Raw genomic sequence first — 18,585 nt, forward strand, 5'->3', positions numbered from 1 at the left:
GCTGGCATTTTCTCTGCCATCTTAGACTCCATGTGGGATCTTTCCTTTTCAGAATCCTTGGGAAGAGGGTTTACCTTTGAGGTCATTCTAGGATGCTTATTTTTAGGATGACTTCAGGGTGTGTTCAGTCACATTAAAGCATCCAGGCTGTGAACTGGGTGGGTGTGGGAGTCGTGGCCCCTACCTACATCAAGGAATGCATCTCCTGTGCCAGGCCCAGCGACCTGGGGCCTGTACTGTGGGAAAGAGGGGTCAGCTCACCACGCCCTTGTTCTTGTCCCCATTTCCACTCGCAGAGGAAGAGTACGATGAAGATGCTCAGGTAGTGGAAGACGAGGAGGACGAGGAGGAGGAGGAGGAAGGGGAAGAGGAGGACGTGAGTGGAGAGGAAGAGGTAAGAGGCTGGGCTGGGCTGGGGGACCATCTCTTGGAGCCCCCCTTACTTGCTTTGCTGCGTCTAAATCAGTCCCACTAACTGCCTGACTGATTGGCCTTAGCAGCCAGGAGCCCTGAGTGTGTATTGAATCATTTTAGGGCCTGTTACTGGGCTGATTTGGGAGAGGCAAGCCTTGCAGTCAGCCCTGGAAAAGAGGGAGGGGGTTCTGGAGGCCAGTAAGGAGGGGACTCTTCTGCTGGGACAGCCTGGCATTTGTTTCCATGTAAGAATCAGTTCTTAGAGAATCCACATCCCCATTTTCCACCTTTTTGTGTGTTAATTTAGATACTCAGCACTTAACAGTATGCTGGGGAAGAATCAAGGACTGCCTTGGACTGGTGGGTAATAGGATAAGACACTGCTGGATTCCACATCAGAGGGTGGCAAGGGTCCCCCACACGGCGGATAAAGTGCCGTTATCCTGACACGCTGGCTGGCATTCTTCTTTAGCGAGGTCTGGGATGTGTCTGTGACAGGGTGCAGCCCATTTCTACCACTTGCTAGCTGTGTGTCCCTGGGCAAGTTGCTTGACCTTCTGAGCCTGTTTCTTTATAGGTGTCATTTTATAGCTGGGTTGTAAATAGGGAGCAACTCACTGCATTGTTAAGAGGATAAAATAATTTGTAAGTCAAATCCCTAAGGACAGGGAGTGTTTGACCACTTACTATTTTAGGCTTTCACACCCTTCAAGGTCCTGGCTCTGTGTGCCTGGTTTTGTACTTGGATGGATGTTCTGAGTCTTTCTAGAGCAGAGTCATTTTCTCTGACTTGTCAGCTTTCTAAATCTGACTGCAAAAGTTAGACGGAGAGAGGTTTAAAATGGTGACAGCATGGAAGGTACCTGCCTTCTCCCGTAGCTCCCTGTCTCTCCCCATCAAGGGAACGGACGCCTAGCGGCCACACAGGCCCTCTCAGGTGGGACCTCCTGGCTGGCCCCTCATGCTGGGGAGAGGCAGCTCAGGGTCAGAGGAAAAGCTGGTGACGTACGCTTGGTTCCCCCCGAGAGGTGCTGCCGGTGTCTCTCCTGCCCAGGTGTAGGCTGCTGAGTTCACTGCTGAAGAATATTATGTATTTTAAAAATAGAGACAGCAAAACAGCACACCGCCCCCGCCCCAGGACGGGGCAGTAAGGCATTTTGGCTAATGGACTTGCTCTTCCTGTCACAGGAGCCTCCAGAATGCAGAGGGTTTCTGTTTTGGGATTGGGTGGTGGTGGAGTGTTTTTTGTTTTTTTTTTTTCCTTCTTCTTCTGTAATCTCATTAACCATCTGCAGATTTCACACACACACACACACACACACACACACACACAGTCTTAGCAAACAGACTGATTAAGGAACTATTTGGTGACATTATGAAAGGATATTTCCCTTGACAAAAAGAAGTCTATTGCCAAGTTCTTTTTAAACAATGGGTTGCCTGGTGCCTCAGGAACAGTATCATGCAGATTCAACTAGCCTGGACCCCCAGGAGCAGCATAAAGTGTGGTCCTGGGTTGAGGGTGAATTCACACCCCTTGCTGAATCTCAAGGAGCTGGAAGTGATTTTCTTCGAGGCGGGGAAGAGGGGAGGACATCGCATTTTCCCTCTCCTCCAAGTGATCCAAGTTTGCAAGGAAGTGAAGGGGCTGGGTAGGGTAAGGCTGGACTCACCCACGGAATCTGGATTGGGGTTTTCCCTTGAACCAAAACTAGATTGAGGGCAGATGAAAGTCCGGCCTGCTTCATGTGATGGAGAGTCGCTGGGGGGAACTCACTGCCCTGGGAGGGCACGCTGCAGAGCTGCCCAAGTTACAAGGACTTCAGGTCAGGAATTCTTAACCTGGGCGCAGAATCTACCCCCACTCCCTGCTCTTGCAGATACTGTGTGTGATATGGGTGTTTCCTGGAAAAGAGGTTCAAAGCTTTCTACAGAGGCATTAAAGGTGGTCCTGGATATAAAAGAACCTCTGCTTTCGATTCACCTGACCAAGTCTTGGGGCTGCTGAGAGGCTGGCCCTCACCTTTCTGAGCTCAGCATCAGGGAAAGTGGCTTCTTCCCCATGTCCCGAGGCCCGGGCGTTCCTAAAATCCAATGTCATCTTCTCTTCTAGGAGGATGAGGAAGGTTATAACGACGGGGAAGTAGACGATGAGGAAGATGAAGAGGAGCTTGGTGGTATGGCAGCCTTTTTACTCTCCGAGGGTAGCAGGCTGACCCCTTCGGTCATGGTAGATTGCTGGGCCCTGAGGACTAGGCCTCAGTTTGCCAGGGGCAGCAGAGCGTCCTAGACTTGGGCTCCCTGCTTTCCTGGCGGGTGGACGGAGTCAGAGGCGAGATCCATGTCTAACCTGAATGCCTTTTCTTTACTCTTCCAGAAGAAGAAAGGGGTCAGAAGCGAAAACGAGAACCTGAAGATGAGGGAGAAGACGATGACTAAGTGGAATAACCTATTTTGAAAAATTCCTATTGTGATTTGACTGTTTTTACCCGTACCCCCCCAAATCCCGCCCCCTGAAACTTATTTTTTTCTGATTGTAACGTTGCTGTGGGAACGAGAGGGGAAAAGTGTACTGGGGGTTGTGGGGGGAGGGAGGGTGGGAGGGGGTGGAATAAAATACTATTTTTACTGCCACTCTTTATTTTTTTCCCCTAATTTTTCTTTGTGTCTGGTTCTGTCCCTGTAAATGCAATAGCTGAGTACACATAAGTGAACGTTTGTTCCTTACCCTCAAAGAGGACGATTTGGAGATCTCTGACATTTCCTGATACTTCCCAAGTCTCTTGAGTTGATTGGAAGGCCAGAGCTGGCCTCAGTTTGGTTTCTCAAAGCCCAGGAGGGCTGAGCACCAGCCGCGTCTTACCTCTTGTTCCGGATCCCATGATTTTCACGTTTCTTGGGCCTGCTAGAGGCAGCAAGCGCCTTGGCTTGTAAATAGCAACCTAAAGGCGAATCTTGGCACTGGTCTGGGGACCTTCCCTGTCTTCCATCCCCTTTCTCTCTTCCCAGACGGTGGTGGGCTTTGCTCTCCTGAGAAGACTCTGATGTCACTCTTGAGTGATGAGCCAGAGAGCTGGAAACAGCAGGCTTCAGAGTTTAGGAGTAAAATGGATTCAGTAATTCTAATTAAAAGAGAAGAAGCAAACCCTCAAACTTCATCCTCTTTCAAAGATATAAAAAAACAAAACTGTCCCTATCTTGTTGTGTAAAATATTAGAACGCTTTGTTTTACAAAATGACAGGAGAATTCTTCTGCGCGTCCTGCTTGGCCTAGACCATTTTTACAGACCTAGGCACAGGACACACTGCTGCATGTCGGCTGGGTTTTTTTTTCATACACCCGAGCACGGAAAAACTTAACACAAAATTGTATTTTCTTACCTAGTGGAGATCTGAAGTGACTGCAAATTCCTAGTGAATGTACAGGCTCGCTTTCCTGTCCCTCTTCTGGATTGCTTTCCAAGTGACCCGTGACTTCCTAGCCCATGTTTCATCTGTATAAAAGAACATCTGCACCGGTTTTCCCCCCCCCTCAGAAGAGCCAAACTTTTGAGTTTTATGTCTGTTTGTCATTGATAAATTTCAATAAATCTTTTTATACAATTGTTTTTGGGGTGGCTTCTTTTGAGTCCAACAGGCCATTGGTCTATGATGCCATCTAGATAACCTGCCGGGGGGCGGGAGTGGGGGGCAGGAATTTTCACGTTGGTTACCTGATAAAATAGTTTTTCTTACAAGATCTGTAACCTGATGAAATTTGGCTACTCTGGGTCTCAACTCAAGACTTGGTGTGCAGTCTTCATTAAAGACTGGATTTGGGCAGGGAAGCGGTGGGGGATGGGAGTTTAAAAAGATAAAGGCATAAAAAGGTTTATTAAACACCAAAAAGCTGGCCTTGGGACCTTATTTTTAGTATATTTTATTGTTTTGTTGTTCAGACTATAAAAAGAATACAGGAAAACCAAAGGAATGTACAAAACAAATCTGTTCCTTTTTCATTTAGCGTTAAGTATGCTAGTTTCTCCCTCTAAAGAGGCTTTAAAAGCATATACCTGAAATGGCTATGTAGTAGTCCATTAATTTACTTAATTCTAACCAAATGGTAAGATATTCAGGTTATTTTCAACTTAACCACTAGACACTGTGTTACACTCTTTATGGATTTGATAGTCCAAATGCTTAGGAGTCATTGTACCAAAAATTGACATTTATAAGTCTCATGTGCAAGGTTCTATGTTTTCCAAAAAGATCATCCCACATACTGTGGTAGTTGATACATATACAGAAATTCATTCTCAGCCATAAGGGCTTGAACCTCACAGCAAGCCCTAGATCCTATGCAATTCCAGCAGAAAGGTGCTTCTCAGGAGAGACTGACCCACCCCACCCTCTGGGTGGTGGCCCAGATACCTCCTGCCCCCTTCTTTGGAGCAGATGGACGTTTTCTGGCTCCAGGTGTAGGTTGCGGAGGTGGCCTCCCAGAGGCCCGGTGCTGTGCCTGGCATCAGGACTGTGAGAATGGCCAGGTATGCCCTGCCTCCCAGAGCTGAGAAAGGAACGTGGGAGTGGAGTGAAATGCAGACGCTGGTCTCAGGTTTTCTGATACTGACTCTTATGAGGGCTTTTAACAATCAGTTAATTTCACATAGATTGGAAATAAATTGTAAAATGGATGGTGGTGGGTGGGTTGATGCTGATGAGATCCAGGGAGGAAAAGCCTGTCTGTGTCAGGCATTAAGCAGTCGCATCAGCCCTTGAGATAAGGTCTCACTGTGCCCATTTTACTAATGAGGAAAACAGGTCCAGTGACTTGGAGGTATGAAGAGCAGGAGGCAGGGTGAAACCTAGGTCTCTTTGGGCTATTTCCATTTCACCAAACTTAGTCATGTATGGCAAGTAGAAGAGGAAGCTCAACCAGAGGGAGGGAAGCAGTAAGCTCCTCATTGAGCTCTTGCTGGATACCTGGTATTGCATCTCATTGACGTGATTGAATCCTCACAGCCATCTTAGATAGGTGCCATAATCCTTGTTATATGAGTGGCTCAGAGAGTGACAGGCCCAAGGTCATGCAGTCAGATAAAAGCAGCATCAAGAATAAACCAGGGATCTGTGGTTCCAGCACCAGCCCTCTTAGCAGGTGGTGGTGGTTTAGTCGCTAAGTCGTGTTCGACTATCACGACCCCCATGGTCTACAGCCCTCCAGTCTCCTATGTCCTTGGAATTCTCCAGGCAAGAATACTGGAGTGGGTTGCCATTTCCTTTTCCAGAGGATCTTTCCCACCCAGGAATCGAACCCCAGTCTCCTGCATTGCAGGCATTCTTTATGACTGAGCTACAAGGGAATCCCTCTTACCAGGTGGCTCAGTGGTAAAGAATCCTGCCAGTGCAGAAGATCCCTGGGTCAGGAAGAAATGGGAATTTATTTCCTTGAAGGAGGAAATGGCAACTTTCCTTTGAAGGAGGAAATGATATACTTTCCCAGCTGTGGACAGAAGACCCTGGCTGGCTACAGTCCAGGGATTCATAAAGAGTTGGACCCAACTTAGCATGCACACACACACCAGAGTACCTCCAGCCTCCTCCTCCCCCAAGCTGCAACCAGCTGTGTTGAAGCAGTTACCCCTGCTCACCCTTGGTGCCAGGTTTCCCCACCAGGTCTAGCAAATGCCACAGGATGGACCCTTGAGACAGAAGGACCCTTAGAAATCACCTAGTCCTCAACCAACCCTCTCATTTGATGAAAGAAGAAACCAACCCAGGAAAGGTAAGTGATGTGCCCAAGGTCATCCTGCAAGACAGTGGCAGAGCCCAAACTCCCATTCCTGGGCTTCTGAAGAGCCACGTCTCTCACAGCTACATCCTGTGGTTGCAGGGAAGCCAGCTGTCATGAGATGTAGGATGTACATGGTGTAATGTCTTCCAGAACACAGCCAAGTCTTGGGAGGACAGGATGTAGTGAGTGCGTGACACATCTGTTTTCTGTGACTTTGGAGTTCACCTGTGTGTTTCAATATTCACAGTGGGTTTGCCTTCCTGGTAGTGTCTGAGAGGTTGATCATCCTAGAAAAGGGTGTGAATTTCTTGATGGAGAGAGCAATGTGACGATTCTTGATCATGAGTTCCTTCTTTGTGTAATGTGCTGTATCTACTGCCTCCCTCAATCCTCATACAGATTTCAGACAAAACCAAGGCTTAGAGAGGTGAAACAGCTAGCCTCAAACTTGTCTTTCTGATACAAGAGACCTTGTTCTCATGTACTACATCGAAAGAGCCAGGCAGATGAGGGAAGAGGGGATAAGCAGTTCAGTTTGTCTCATTTGCTGACTTGCAAAGGCTGTTTTTATCCTCATTCAGAAACTCATTGTTCTTGGTTGGAAAGATTCCCACAGTGGGTCCCTAATAAGCAGCTTTGGACAATGGCAGCCCTGAGTCCCGGGACCAGCCCTTGAACAGGCCCCTATGGCCGGCTGGACCAGGGGTGAGCGGGGCCAAGGACTGGAGATGGTGAGACAGATGAGGGCAGGTCTGAGGCTTCATCTGCCTGACTGAGGCCCTCAAGGTAGCCACAAATATGCCAGCAAAAGGAAAGACCAGAGACAGATTCAAACCTGACAGGGCTTCTGTGGACTGCTAACGGTCTGTGATTGTTGAGGCTGATGCAGGGGACATCAATGGAGTTGCCCACCAAACATCAGCTGCTATTGGTTAAGGGACCAACGAAAGGACTCAACACGGATATGGGCCACTCCCATTCCTGAAGTTCAGATGGGGCTGACCCCCACTTCTGTGGTTCCTGGGATGCGCAAGTGACCCTGTCCTGGTCAATCAGCATATTCCAAACTTTGACCATAGTGACTGGTCCGAGAAGAGCCTGGAAACCAAATTGGTTAAATGAGGCTTGGTCCTTGGGATCTGGAAAATTGAGAAGCCTGCTACCCAGGGGTACTGGGCTGGGAGGATGGAGGGACATCCCTTGGAGAGAGACTCTAGATGTCTCCATTTTGGCCTGAGAGATTCCTGACAAATTCAGACAAGTGAAGATACCGGCATACCGGCACACACACAAAACTTATTGTTTGCTGGACTTTGTACCTTATTTTGCTCATTTCCCAGAATAATCCTGATGGTCATCGTTATCCCCATTTCAAAGACTGAACACATATAAGTACTTGATAAATATTAGCTGCTCCGTGCCAATCAGCCTGGTGTTTCCCAAATTTCCCTAGAAAGGATCCTCGGGGCTTGACAGACTGCCAGGTATCACCCCTGGGAATTCTGATCCAGGAGCTCTGGACCAGGGCCCAGGAATCTGTGTTTTAACAAGTGCCCTGAGGATTATCAGCATCAAGGACATTTGGGAAATGCATTCGACTCAATCCCCACCACAGTCTACCGAGAAAGGTTATTACAGACATTTTTATTTAAAGTTGCGGCAAGCAAGGCTCAAGAGAGGTTAGGTAACCTGCCCAAGCTGACACAGGTGTCGAGTGACCGAGCTGGGGTTTGAACCTGGATCTATCTGACTTTCACACTCCTTGTAGAAAGGGGGTGATAACAACTGCCTGTATGTTTCACAGGTCATGAAAGACTCAAATGATGGAAAGAACGTCACAAAGTGGAAAGTGAAAACCACTACCAAGAGACAGAAGTGGTGATTTATGAAAAAGAAACCCAAGTAACAAGAGAAAAACAAAAGACCTAAAAGTGAAATTTGCTCAGTCATGTCCAACTCTTTGCAACCCCATGGAATTCTCCAGGCCAGAATACTGGAGTGGGTAGCCTTTCCCTTCTCCAGGAGATCTTCCCAACCCAGGGATTGAACCCAGGTATCCCACATTGCGGGCAGATTCTTTACCAACTGAGCCACTAGGGAAGCCCAAGAATACTGGAGTGGTTAGCCTATACTTTCTCCAGTGGATCTTCCTGACCCAGAAATTGAACTGGGGTCTCCTGCATTGCAGGCGGATTCTTCACCAACTGAGCTATCAGGAAAGCCCTAAACCACTTGGTAACTGAGATGACCTACATGGAAGTTTTTTCCTCCCTTTTAAAATTTGCATATAATAAAATTCGCTCTTTGTGTCAACCACCAGATAGACTAGATTTTAGTTTGTAGATCTTAGTTGTAAAAAGAAATGGATCAACTCTCTGGGAATGTCCTAAGTCTTGCTGATGGACTTCTGAAAGTGTTACAAGTCTTGCCTGGGACTCAGAGGAGAGACTGGACTCACATCCTAGCTCTGAGACTAACAATTTGGGTGACTGTGGACAAGTCACCTTTATGTCCTATAAGAAGAGTGACATGGGCCGTGCATCTTCTGACAGCCTTAGTTGATGGTTTGTTACATTCTTTCCCTCTCTGCCCTGAGGCTCCAGTTTAGGCTTTGTTGAAGGTGAAGTTTAGGAAAGGCATTCATGGTAAGAACTCTGGGATAACAAAAGGGTTAAATGTGGGAGAAGCAGTCTTTCTGCTGAGGTAGGAGCTCTTTGATGAGAAACTAGCAAAATGAGGTCCCAACCTATAGATAGCCCAGTCTTTACACACCCACTATTGCCTGGGTCGTCCAGCTGGCCCAATAACCAAGCAGAGAGAAAACCAGTCTGAACTGAGCATTCACCAGGTGCCCAGAGCTTGACACAGGTGCTCTCATTTCATTCTCGCAGCAGAATCTGCTTTGAGGTACTTATGATTCTTTTCACTTTCCAGATGAAGACACTGAGGTTCAGAGACGCTATGTCATTTGCTCAAGGCTACACAGCCCAGAAAGGCATGAGCTGGTATCAGAACCCATGGATTCCTGGCCTGAAGGATGGAGGTGTTTCCTCACTTCTCAGATCCTGAGAAGCCTACACCGAACGGCAGCGAGATTCATCTCCTGCAAATCTTGGTTTGACTAATTTCACAACATTTCTCAAGAATCTAGCTTTGAGAACCAGTGCACTCCTCCCACTCATCTCTGTGGTTCTCCAGACTTCTAAGTTTGTGACAAAAACCAGCCTCTCTGTGGTCCGTGGAAATAGATGTCTTAAAACAAAAGTGATCAGAACCTCAGGAACAAGGAGGATGGATGGCTACCTCTGGAGAGAGTGACGCTAGATGTTTTGAAGGATAAATAGCAACCTCTTCTGGAACTTCCCTGGTGATCTAGTAATGAAGACTTTGTGCTTCCAATGCAGGGGGCTTGGGTTCAATCCCTGGTCAGGAAACTAGGATTCCACATGCCCCATGGCCAATGACAAAAGCAAGCAAACAACAACCTCCCTCCCCCAACAATGCTTTCTAATGCTTGAAAAATAGGAAGAGATAGCATGGCTGATGGTACCATCCTGAGCTAGAGCTGGGAGGCCTGTATGATCAGGGTAGAGCCACCTCTCTGGAGTGGGTATCCTCCTAGAAGTGTCAGGAGACACAGAGCATGTCTGTGTGCTGATAGAACTGGTCCAGAGGAGAGGGAGGCACTTAGATGGAGAAGAGACAGAATCTGGGAGAAAATCAGAGGCCTGGGGTCCTGTAATAGAGGCTTAGTCTTCAGTACAGGAAAGGACACTTCTTCCTTTGTGACAGAAGAGAAGGGAGAAGAAGGTGATAGGTAAAGTTAGGTGGGTAGCTTTGGTGGAGGGGACATCTGCTTTTGAGGGAAATGTGAGGCAAGGTCACCAGTGGGAGCAGAAAGGAGCAGAATGGCTGTTGAGGTTTGAGGGGAGACAAGAAGGTATGAAATGTTGTTCTGAAGGGTGGGAAAACCACCACCTCTGGAAAGCCTGTTGTTACCTGCAACAGATGACCGTAGCTTTAAAGTGGGACCTGTCAGCATGGCTCAGCTGCTTAGTGCAGGCATCAAGGTTGTAGACAGTTGGATTTAACTAGCCAGATGAGTATAATGCATAGAGTGTGGGGGCAAGGAAGACGGGATGTTTAGAAAGTTGTAAGAACGGACCATGCATTCTAAGTTGGCTAAAGAGAGAAGTGAGTCATGACAGAGTGATAAAGCAGGAGATGGTTGGTAGACTGGACAATTGCTGGAACTGAATGACTGTTGGGATGGGAGTACCACAGTAGGTTACCAAGTGGACTTAACTGATGTTTATAGAGAATTCAGTCCAAAAGCAGCAGGATACACATTCTTTTCAAGTGCACATGAAACATTTTCTGTGATAGATCACATGCTGGATCACAAAACAAGCATTTGTAAATGTAAGAAACTTGAAATCATATTAAGCATCTTTTCCAACCACAGTGCGATGAGGCTAGAAACCAACTACAAGAAAAAACTGAAAAAAAAGTGGATGCTAAAAAATAGGCTACTAAACAACTAATGGATCACTGAATAAATCAAAGAGGAAATAAAAAATAATCTAAAGACACAAAAATGAAAGCATGATGATCCAAAACCTACAGGACTCGGCAAGAGCAATTTGAAGAGGAAACTTTATAGCAATACAAGCTTACCTCAGGGAAAAGGAAAAATCTCAAATAACTGCCTAACTTTACATCTAAAGCAACTAGAGAAAGAAGAAACAAAACCTAAAGTTAGTACAAAGGAAGAAATCTTATGATTAGATTAGAGCAGAAACAAATGAAATAGATGCTAAAAAAAAAAACAATAGAAAAGATCAATGAAACTAAAAGCTGCTTCTTTGAAAAAGTAAAAATTGGTAAGCCTTTAGCTAGACTCATCAATAAAAAAAACATAATCAATAAAATGAGAAGTTAAAAGGAAGTTCCAATTGATAACACAGAAATACAGAGAATCATAAAAGTCTACTATGAATAGCTATATGCCAACAAAATGGACAACCTAGAAGAAATGGACAATCTTTAGAAGAACGGACACTGGGTATAATGGAGAAGGAAATGGCAACCCACTCCAGTATTCTTGCCTGGAGAATTCCATGGACAGAGGAGGCTGGGGTCCATGGGGTCATAAAGAGTCAGACATGACTGGGTGACTTAACACACACTGGGTATAAATTTCAACTAAAAAAATTAGAATAAATAAGTAAATATTGAACTTTGGCTAAGGATATGCATGCTGGAGTATTTAGAGGTGAAAGGCACTGATTTCTGAAACTAAATTTTAAATGCATAAAAAAAATAAGATGGATTGATGGATACGTGATCAAGTGAATAAGCAAAATGTTAATGCTAGACGTTAAATAGCAAATATGTGAGTGATTATTGTACAATTTTTTCAGGTTGTATGTACGAAAAAATTCAGGATGAAATAATGATGTAGAAGACAACATGCAAAAACAAAGATATTATATAATTAAGATTATGAATGACTTTAAAAAAATTATTTATTTTTACTCCTTGGTTGTGCAGCATGGCCATATGAGATTTTAGTTCCCTGACCAAGGATTGAACTCACATCCCTTGCATTGGAAGCATGGAGTCTTAACCACCAAACCACCAGGGAAGTCCCCATGAATGCCTTTTTAAAATCACCTAAAATATTAAACTGTGTTTTATATTCAATTTAAATACTTGTAACATTATTCTTTTTTTTTTTTTTTTTTGCTGTCTGGGGAGGCCTTACAAATAGCTGTGAAAAGAAGAGAAGTGAAAAAAAAAAAAAAAAAAAAAAAAAAAAAAAAAAAAAAAGAAGAGAAGTGAAAAGCAAAGGAGAAAAGGAGAGATATAAGCATCTGAATGCAGAGTTACAAAGAATAGCGAGAAGAGATAAAGCCTTCCTCTTCGATCAATGCAAAGAAATAGTTGAAAAAAAACAGAATGGGAAAGACTAGAGATCTCTTCAAGAAAATCACAGATACCAAGGGAACATTTCATGCAAAGATGGGCTCGATAAAGGGCAGAAATGGTATGGATCTAACAGAAGCAGAAGATATCAAGAAGAGGTGGCAAGAATACACAGAAGAACTGTACAAAAAAGATCTTCACTACCCAGATAATCACGATGGTGTGATCACTGACCTAGAGCCAGACATCCTGGAATGTGAAGTTAAGTGGGCCTTAGAAAGCATCACTACGAACAAAGCTAGTGGAGGTGACGGAATTCCAGTTGAGCTATTTCAAATCCTGAAAGATGATGCTGTGAAAGTGCTGCACTCAATATGCCAGCACATTTGGAAAACTCAGCAGTGGCCACAGGACTGGAAAAGGTCAGTTTTCATTCCAATCCCAAAGAAAGGCAATGCCAAAGAATGCTCAAACTACCGCACAATTGCACTCATCTCACATGCTAGTAAAGTAATGCTCAAAATTCTCCAAGCCAGGCTTCAGCAATATGTGAACCGTGAACTTCCTGATGTTCAAGCTGGTTTTAGAAAAGGCAGAGGAACCAGAGATCAAATCGCCAACATCCACTGGATCATCAAAAAGCAAGAGAGTTCCAGAAAAAACATCTATTTCTGCTTTATTGACTATGCCAAAGCCTGTGACTGTGTAGATCACAATAAACTGTGGAAAATTCTGAAAGAGATGGGAATACCAGACCACCTGACCTGCCTCTTGAGAAACCTATATGCAGGTCAGAAAGCAACAGTTAGAACTGGACATGGAACAACAGACTGGTTCCAAATAGGAAAAGGAGTACGTCAAGGCTGTATATTGTCACCCTGCTTGTTTAACTTATATGCAGAGTACATCATGAGAAACGCTGGACTGGAAGAAACACAAGCTGGAATCAAGATTGCCGGGAGAAATATCAATAACCTCAGATATGCAGATGACACCACCCTTATGGCAGAAAGTGAAGAGGAACTAAAAAGCCTCTTGATGAAAGTGAAAGTAGAGAGTGAAAAAGTTGGTTTAAAGCTCAACATTCAGAAAACGAAGATCATGGCATCCGGTCCCATCACTTCCTGGGAAATAGATGGGGAAACAGTGGAAACAGTGTCAGACTTTATTTTTTGGGGCTCCAAAATCACTGCAGATGGTGACTGCAGCCATGAAATTAAAAGATGCTTACTCCTTGGAAGGAAAGTTATGTCCAACCTAGACAGCATATTCAAAAGCAGAGACATTACTTTGCCAACAAAGATTCATCTAGTCAAGGCTATGGTTTTTCCTTTGGTCATGTATGGATGTGAGAGTTGGACTGTGAAGAAGGCTGAGCGCAGAAGAATTGATGCTTTTGAACTGTGGTGTTGGAGAAGACTCTTGAGAGTCCCTTGGACTGGAAAGGATCAGCCCTGGGATTTCTTTGGAAGGAATGATGCTGAAGCTGAAACTCCAGTACTTTGGCCACCTCATGCGAAGAGTTGACTCATTGGAAAAGACTCTGATGCTGGGAGGGATTGGGGGCAGGAGGAGAAGGGGACAACAGAGGATGAGATGGCTGGATGGCATCACTGACTCGATGGACGTGAGTCTGAGTGAACTCCGGGAGTTGGTGATGGACAGGGAGGCCTGGCGTGCTGCGATTCATGGGGTTGCAAAGAGTCAGACATGACTGAGCAACTGAACTGAACTGAACTGAACATTATTCTTGTGTTACCAAATTTTGAAAGCAAACTTATTTTAGAAATTTTGAAATAGAAAAGTAGAAACCAAATTTTTAAAATCTGTAAACCTGTGACCCTCAGAGAATCGCTTAGTGACATATTAGTATATTTTTTTCTTTACTAATAATATCTTGAACATTTTCTTATTAGTGAATATTCTCAAAACCATGATTTTTAGATAGTATATTCCATTGTATGTATGTACTATATAAACTGTAAAAACATTCTCAATTGTTAAACATTGTCTTGTTTCCTAAGTTTTTCGATTGCAAGCAAAGCTGGGGTGAACAGTACTGGGTATACATCTTTGACTACATTTTGATATTTCTTCAGATGGATTCCTTGAAGTTGGGTTACCAGGTCAAAAGTTAGAAACATTTTTCACAATTAAAACTGGCAAATTTACATACTCCAACAAGTGTACAAGACCACTTTTTTCATGTAATTTAGTCACCTTTGGATACATATTCTTTTAGTTGTTTGTTTTTTTTTTTTTTGCCAATTTCATAGGAGGAAGATTGTACCTTATTATAGTTTTAATCTATATTCCTTTGAATGCTACTAAACATTTATTTTCCCAAATTCAAATAGTGATTTGTATTCCTTTTTTTGAATTATCTATCCACATCTATTTCCCTGTCATTCTTGGGGAATTTTACTATTTTAATTATTGATTTACTAAAACTTTAAAAAATATTTATATTAAACTTCTTGTAAAATGAGTGTTATTCCATGCCTCACATGTTTGCTACAGATATTTTCCCTAGCTCATTATTTCTCTTTTTTTAACTGAAGGTTTTAGTTTGAGACACTTGTATATTTGGGTTTCCCAGCTGGCACTGGTGGAGAAGAACCTGCCTATCCATGCAGGAGACACAAGAGACACAGGTTCAATCCCTGGGTCAGGAAGACCCCTGGAGGAAAGCATGGCAATCCACTCCAGTATTCTCACCTGGAGAATCCCATGGACAGAGGAGACTGGTGGGCTACTGTCCATAGAGTCAGACATGACTGAAGTGAACTGAGCATTCACACACTTGTATATTTACATGTAGTTGTAAGAAATAATGCAGAGAAATTCTGTACACCCGTCACCCAGTTCCAATGGTAAGATCTTACAAAATTATAGTAAAATATCATACCCAGGATATTAACATTGACACAGTCAACATACAGAACATCACCACAAAGATCCCTCATGTTGGCTTTTTTATACCCACACTTCTCTCCAGCCCCCAGTCCCTCATTAACCCCTGGCACAATGATTGTGTTCTACATTTCTATAATTTTGTCTTTTAGGAATTTTGTATAAGTAGAATCATGTAATATGTAAATGTTTGAGATTGTCTAATTTAACTCAGCACAGTTCTTTGCAGACTCACCCCAGTTGTATCAATAGCTCCCTCCTTTTCATTGCTGGGTAGTATTTCATGATACAGGTGTACCAGAGTTTAACTATTCCACCCGTTCTAGGACATGGAGGGTTATTTCTAGTTTTTGGCTATTATGAATAAAGCTGTATAAGAATTCTTATATAGCTTTCTATGTAAACAGAAGTCTTCATTTCTCTGGGATAAATGCCCAGGGCTGCAATAACTAGATTGTATGGAAGCTGTGTGTTTAGTTTTCAAAGGAACTCTCTCTTTTCCAGAGAGGCCATACCATCTTACATTTCCCCCAGAAATATGTAAATAATTGAGTTTCTCTTTATCCTTGGTAGCATTGGTGTTGTAATTTTTTTTGTTTTTGTTTTTGTTTTCAGAAATGCTAATGGGTATGTATTATAGGAGTAGCTTATGGTGGGCTTTCCTGATAGCTCAGTTGGTAAAAAATCTGCCTGCAATGCAGCAATTTGATTCCTGGGTCAGGAAGATCCCCTGGAGAAGGGATAGGCTAGCCACTCCACCATTCTGGCCTGGAGAATTCCATGAACTGTATAGTCCATGGGGTCGCAAAGAGTCGGACACAACTGAGCGACCTTGACTTCACCGTGGTGGATTTAATTTGCACTTCCCTTATGGTTAATGACATTCTATATCTCTATCTGCCGTCACTACATCCTCTTTGGCGAAATGTCACCCCATGCATTTTTCTGTTTTCTCACTGGATACCTTCTTATTTCCTTTTCTTTTTTCCCGTTGAATTTTGAGAGCTCTTTATGCATGCTAGTTACTAGCCTTCTGTCATATATGCGGACTTTGGTAGAGCACAAGTTTTTCATTTTGATGAAGGTCAATTAATCCTTTTATAGATGATGCCTTTGCTGTCAAGACGAAGAACTCTGGGTTTAGCCTTATGACTGGAAAATGTTCTCCAATGTTTCTCTCTAAAAGTTTTATAGTTTTACATTTTACTTTTAAGTCCATGATCCATTTTGAATTAATTTTTACATAAACTGTGAGGCTAAGGTTGAGAGTTTGTTTTTAACCTATAGATGTTCAGTTGCTCCAGCACTATATTTTGAGAAGTCTATCTTTCCTCCAATGCTTTTGTACCTTTGTAAAAAAATCATTTAGGTGTATATGTGGAGATCTATCTATTTCTGGATACTCTATTCTGTTGATCTAATGTTCATGCCTCTTTCAGTGCACACAGGCTTGATTAATGTAGCTATTTAATAAATCTTGAAAATTAAGTAGATTAATTCCTCCAGTTTTTTCCTTTTTTTTTTTTTTTTTGGCCATGCCATGAGTAATGTGGGATCTTAGTTCCCTGACCAGGGATTGAACTCATGCCCCTGCACTGGAAGCATGGAGTCATAACCACTGGACTGCCAGGGAAGTCCCCCTTCCACTTTTTTCTCATTTAAAATTGTTTTAATTATTCTAGCTTTTTGGCCTTTTCATAGAAATTTTATAAAAAAAACCTTGGCTATGTCTACAAAAAAAAAATCTTTGTGGGTTTTGATAGAAACTGCGTTAAACTTAGATATTAGTTTAAAAATGAGTGGCATCCTTACCATGCTGAACTTTCCAATCCATTCACACAATCTGTCTCTCCATTTATTTAAACTTTTTTTCTTTCACTAGGGTTTTGAGTTTCAGCATACAAGTCTTCTCATATTTTGTTAGATTTGCACTTAAGTATCTCATTTTTTGAACAATTTAAAATGGCATTTTAATTTCAGTGTTCACATGGTCATTGCTAGAATGAAAAATGAAAGTGCTAGTTGCTCAGTTCTGTCTGACTCTTTGCGACTCCATGGACTATAGCTTCCCAGGCTCCTCTTTCCATGGAATTCTCCAGGCAAGAATACTGCAGTGGGTAGCCCTTCTCTTCTCCAGGGGATCTTCCCAACCCAGGGATCAAACCCACATCTCCTGCATAGCAGGCAGATTCTTTACCTTCTGAGCCACCAGGGAAGCCCATCAGATCAGATCAGATCAGTCGCTCAGCCGTGTCCGACTCTTTGCCACCCCATGAATCACAGCACGCCAGGCCTCCCTGTCCATCACCAACTCCCAGAGTTCATTCAGACTCACGTCCATCGAGTCGGTGATGCCATCCAGCCATCTCATCCTCTGTCGTCCCCTTCTCCTCCTGCCCCCAATCCCTCCCAGCATCAGAGTCTTTTCCAATGAGTCAACTCTTCGCATGAGGTGGCCAAAGTACTGGAGTTTCAGCTTTAGCATCATTGCTTCCAAAGAAATCCCAGGGCTGATTTCCTTCAGAATGGACTGGTTGGATCTCCTTGCAGTCCAAGGGACTCTCAAGAGTCTTCTCCAACACCACAGTTCAAAAGCATCAATTCTTCTGCGCTCAGCCTTCTTCACAGTCCAACTCTCACATCCATACATGACCACAGGAAAAAACCATAGCCCATATAGAGGTATAATTGATTTTACTATGTGGATCTTGTATACTATAACATTGATGAACTTACTTTTTAATTTTAGGAGGTTTTTTTTGGGTAGATTCCCTGAGGTTTTAGGCAGACATTCATGCCATTTGCTAATAGTGCCATTTTTGTTTGTTTCTTCCAATCATTATGCCTTTAATTTTCTTTTCCTGCCTTAATACTCTCACTAGAACTTCTGCATTATGTTGACTAAGAGTGATGAAAGGGGAAATACTTGCTGTGTTCCTGAAATCTGGGAGAAAGCATTCAGTCTTTCTCCAGTAAGTAAAATGTTAGCTGTAGATTTTCTGTATTGAGTTGAAGTTTCCTTCTCTTTCTCTTTTTCTAGGAGTCTTTATCAAGAATGGATGTTGAATTCTGTCAAATGCTTTTCCTGGAATAATTGATAGGACTGAGTGAGTGATTTTTCTCCTTTAGACTTTAAAGTGGATTATAGTTAACTGATTTTCAAGTGTTGAATTAACCTTGCATCCTGGGAATAATATTCATTTTGCTGTAGTGTATGATTCTTTTTATATAATGCTGAATTCTATTCGCTAATATTTTGTTAAGGATTTTTACATGTATATTCATGATAAGAACTGATTTGTAGTTTTATTTTTTTTTTACTATTTTTATTTGGTTTTGGTATCAGGGAAATACTAGTTTAATATGTTATGAAAATTCTTTTTCTACTCTCTGGAAGAGATTGTGTAGAATTGGTGTCAATTCTTTAAATGTTTCATAGGCTTTTCCAGTGAAACCATCTGGGTCTGATGCTTTCATTTGGGGTGAGTTTTTAAGTTATGAATTCAGTTTCCTTAGTAGTTATAGGATCAGCTACTCAAGTTATCTGTTTCATCTTA

At 43.1% G+C, this 18,585-nt stretch overlaps 1 protein-coding gene and 1 long non-coding RNA gene across 5 annotated transcripts in view; one reads left to right on the forward strand and one right to left on the reverse strand.

Moving 5' to 3' along the window:
- ANP32A (acidic nuclear phosphoprotein 32 family member A) overlaps positions 1–4,019 on the forward strand; it is a 39,098-nt gene extending 35,079 nt beyond the window's left edge. For all 4 annotated transcript variants that reach the window (XM_025296258.3, XM_025296259.3, XM_006054775.4 and 1 more), the window contains 3 exons: positions 297–394; positions 2,528–2,591; positions 2,792–4,019. In XM_025296258.3, coding sequence (XP_025152043.3) covers positions 297–394; positions 2,528–2,591; positions 2,792–2,853 — 224 coding nt within the window. In that variant the 3' untranslated portion in view covers positions 2,854–4,019. The remainder of the gene's footprint in view (positions 1–296; positions 395–2,527; positions 2,592–2,791) is intronic.
- LOC123328202 overlaps positions 3,404–18,585 on the reverse strand; it is a 32,440-nt gene continuing 17,258 nt past the window's right edge. The window contains exon 3 of the long non-coding RNA XR_006542991.2: positions 3,404–3,536. This is a non-coding gene — a long non-coding RNA (uncharacterized LOC123328202). The remainder of the gene's footprint in view (positions 3,537–18,585) is intronic.

The sequence above is a fragment of the Bubalus bubalis genome, chromosome 11 (assembly GCF_019923935.1).
Source record: "Bubalus bubalis isolate 160015118507 breed Murrah chromosome 11, NDDB_SH_1, whole genome shotgun sequence".
Taxonomy (NCBI): domain Eukaryota; kingdom Metazoa; phylum Chordata; class Mammalia; order Artiodactyla; family Bovidae; genus Bubalus; species Bubalus bubalis.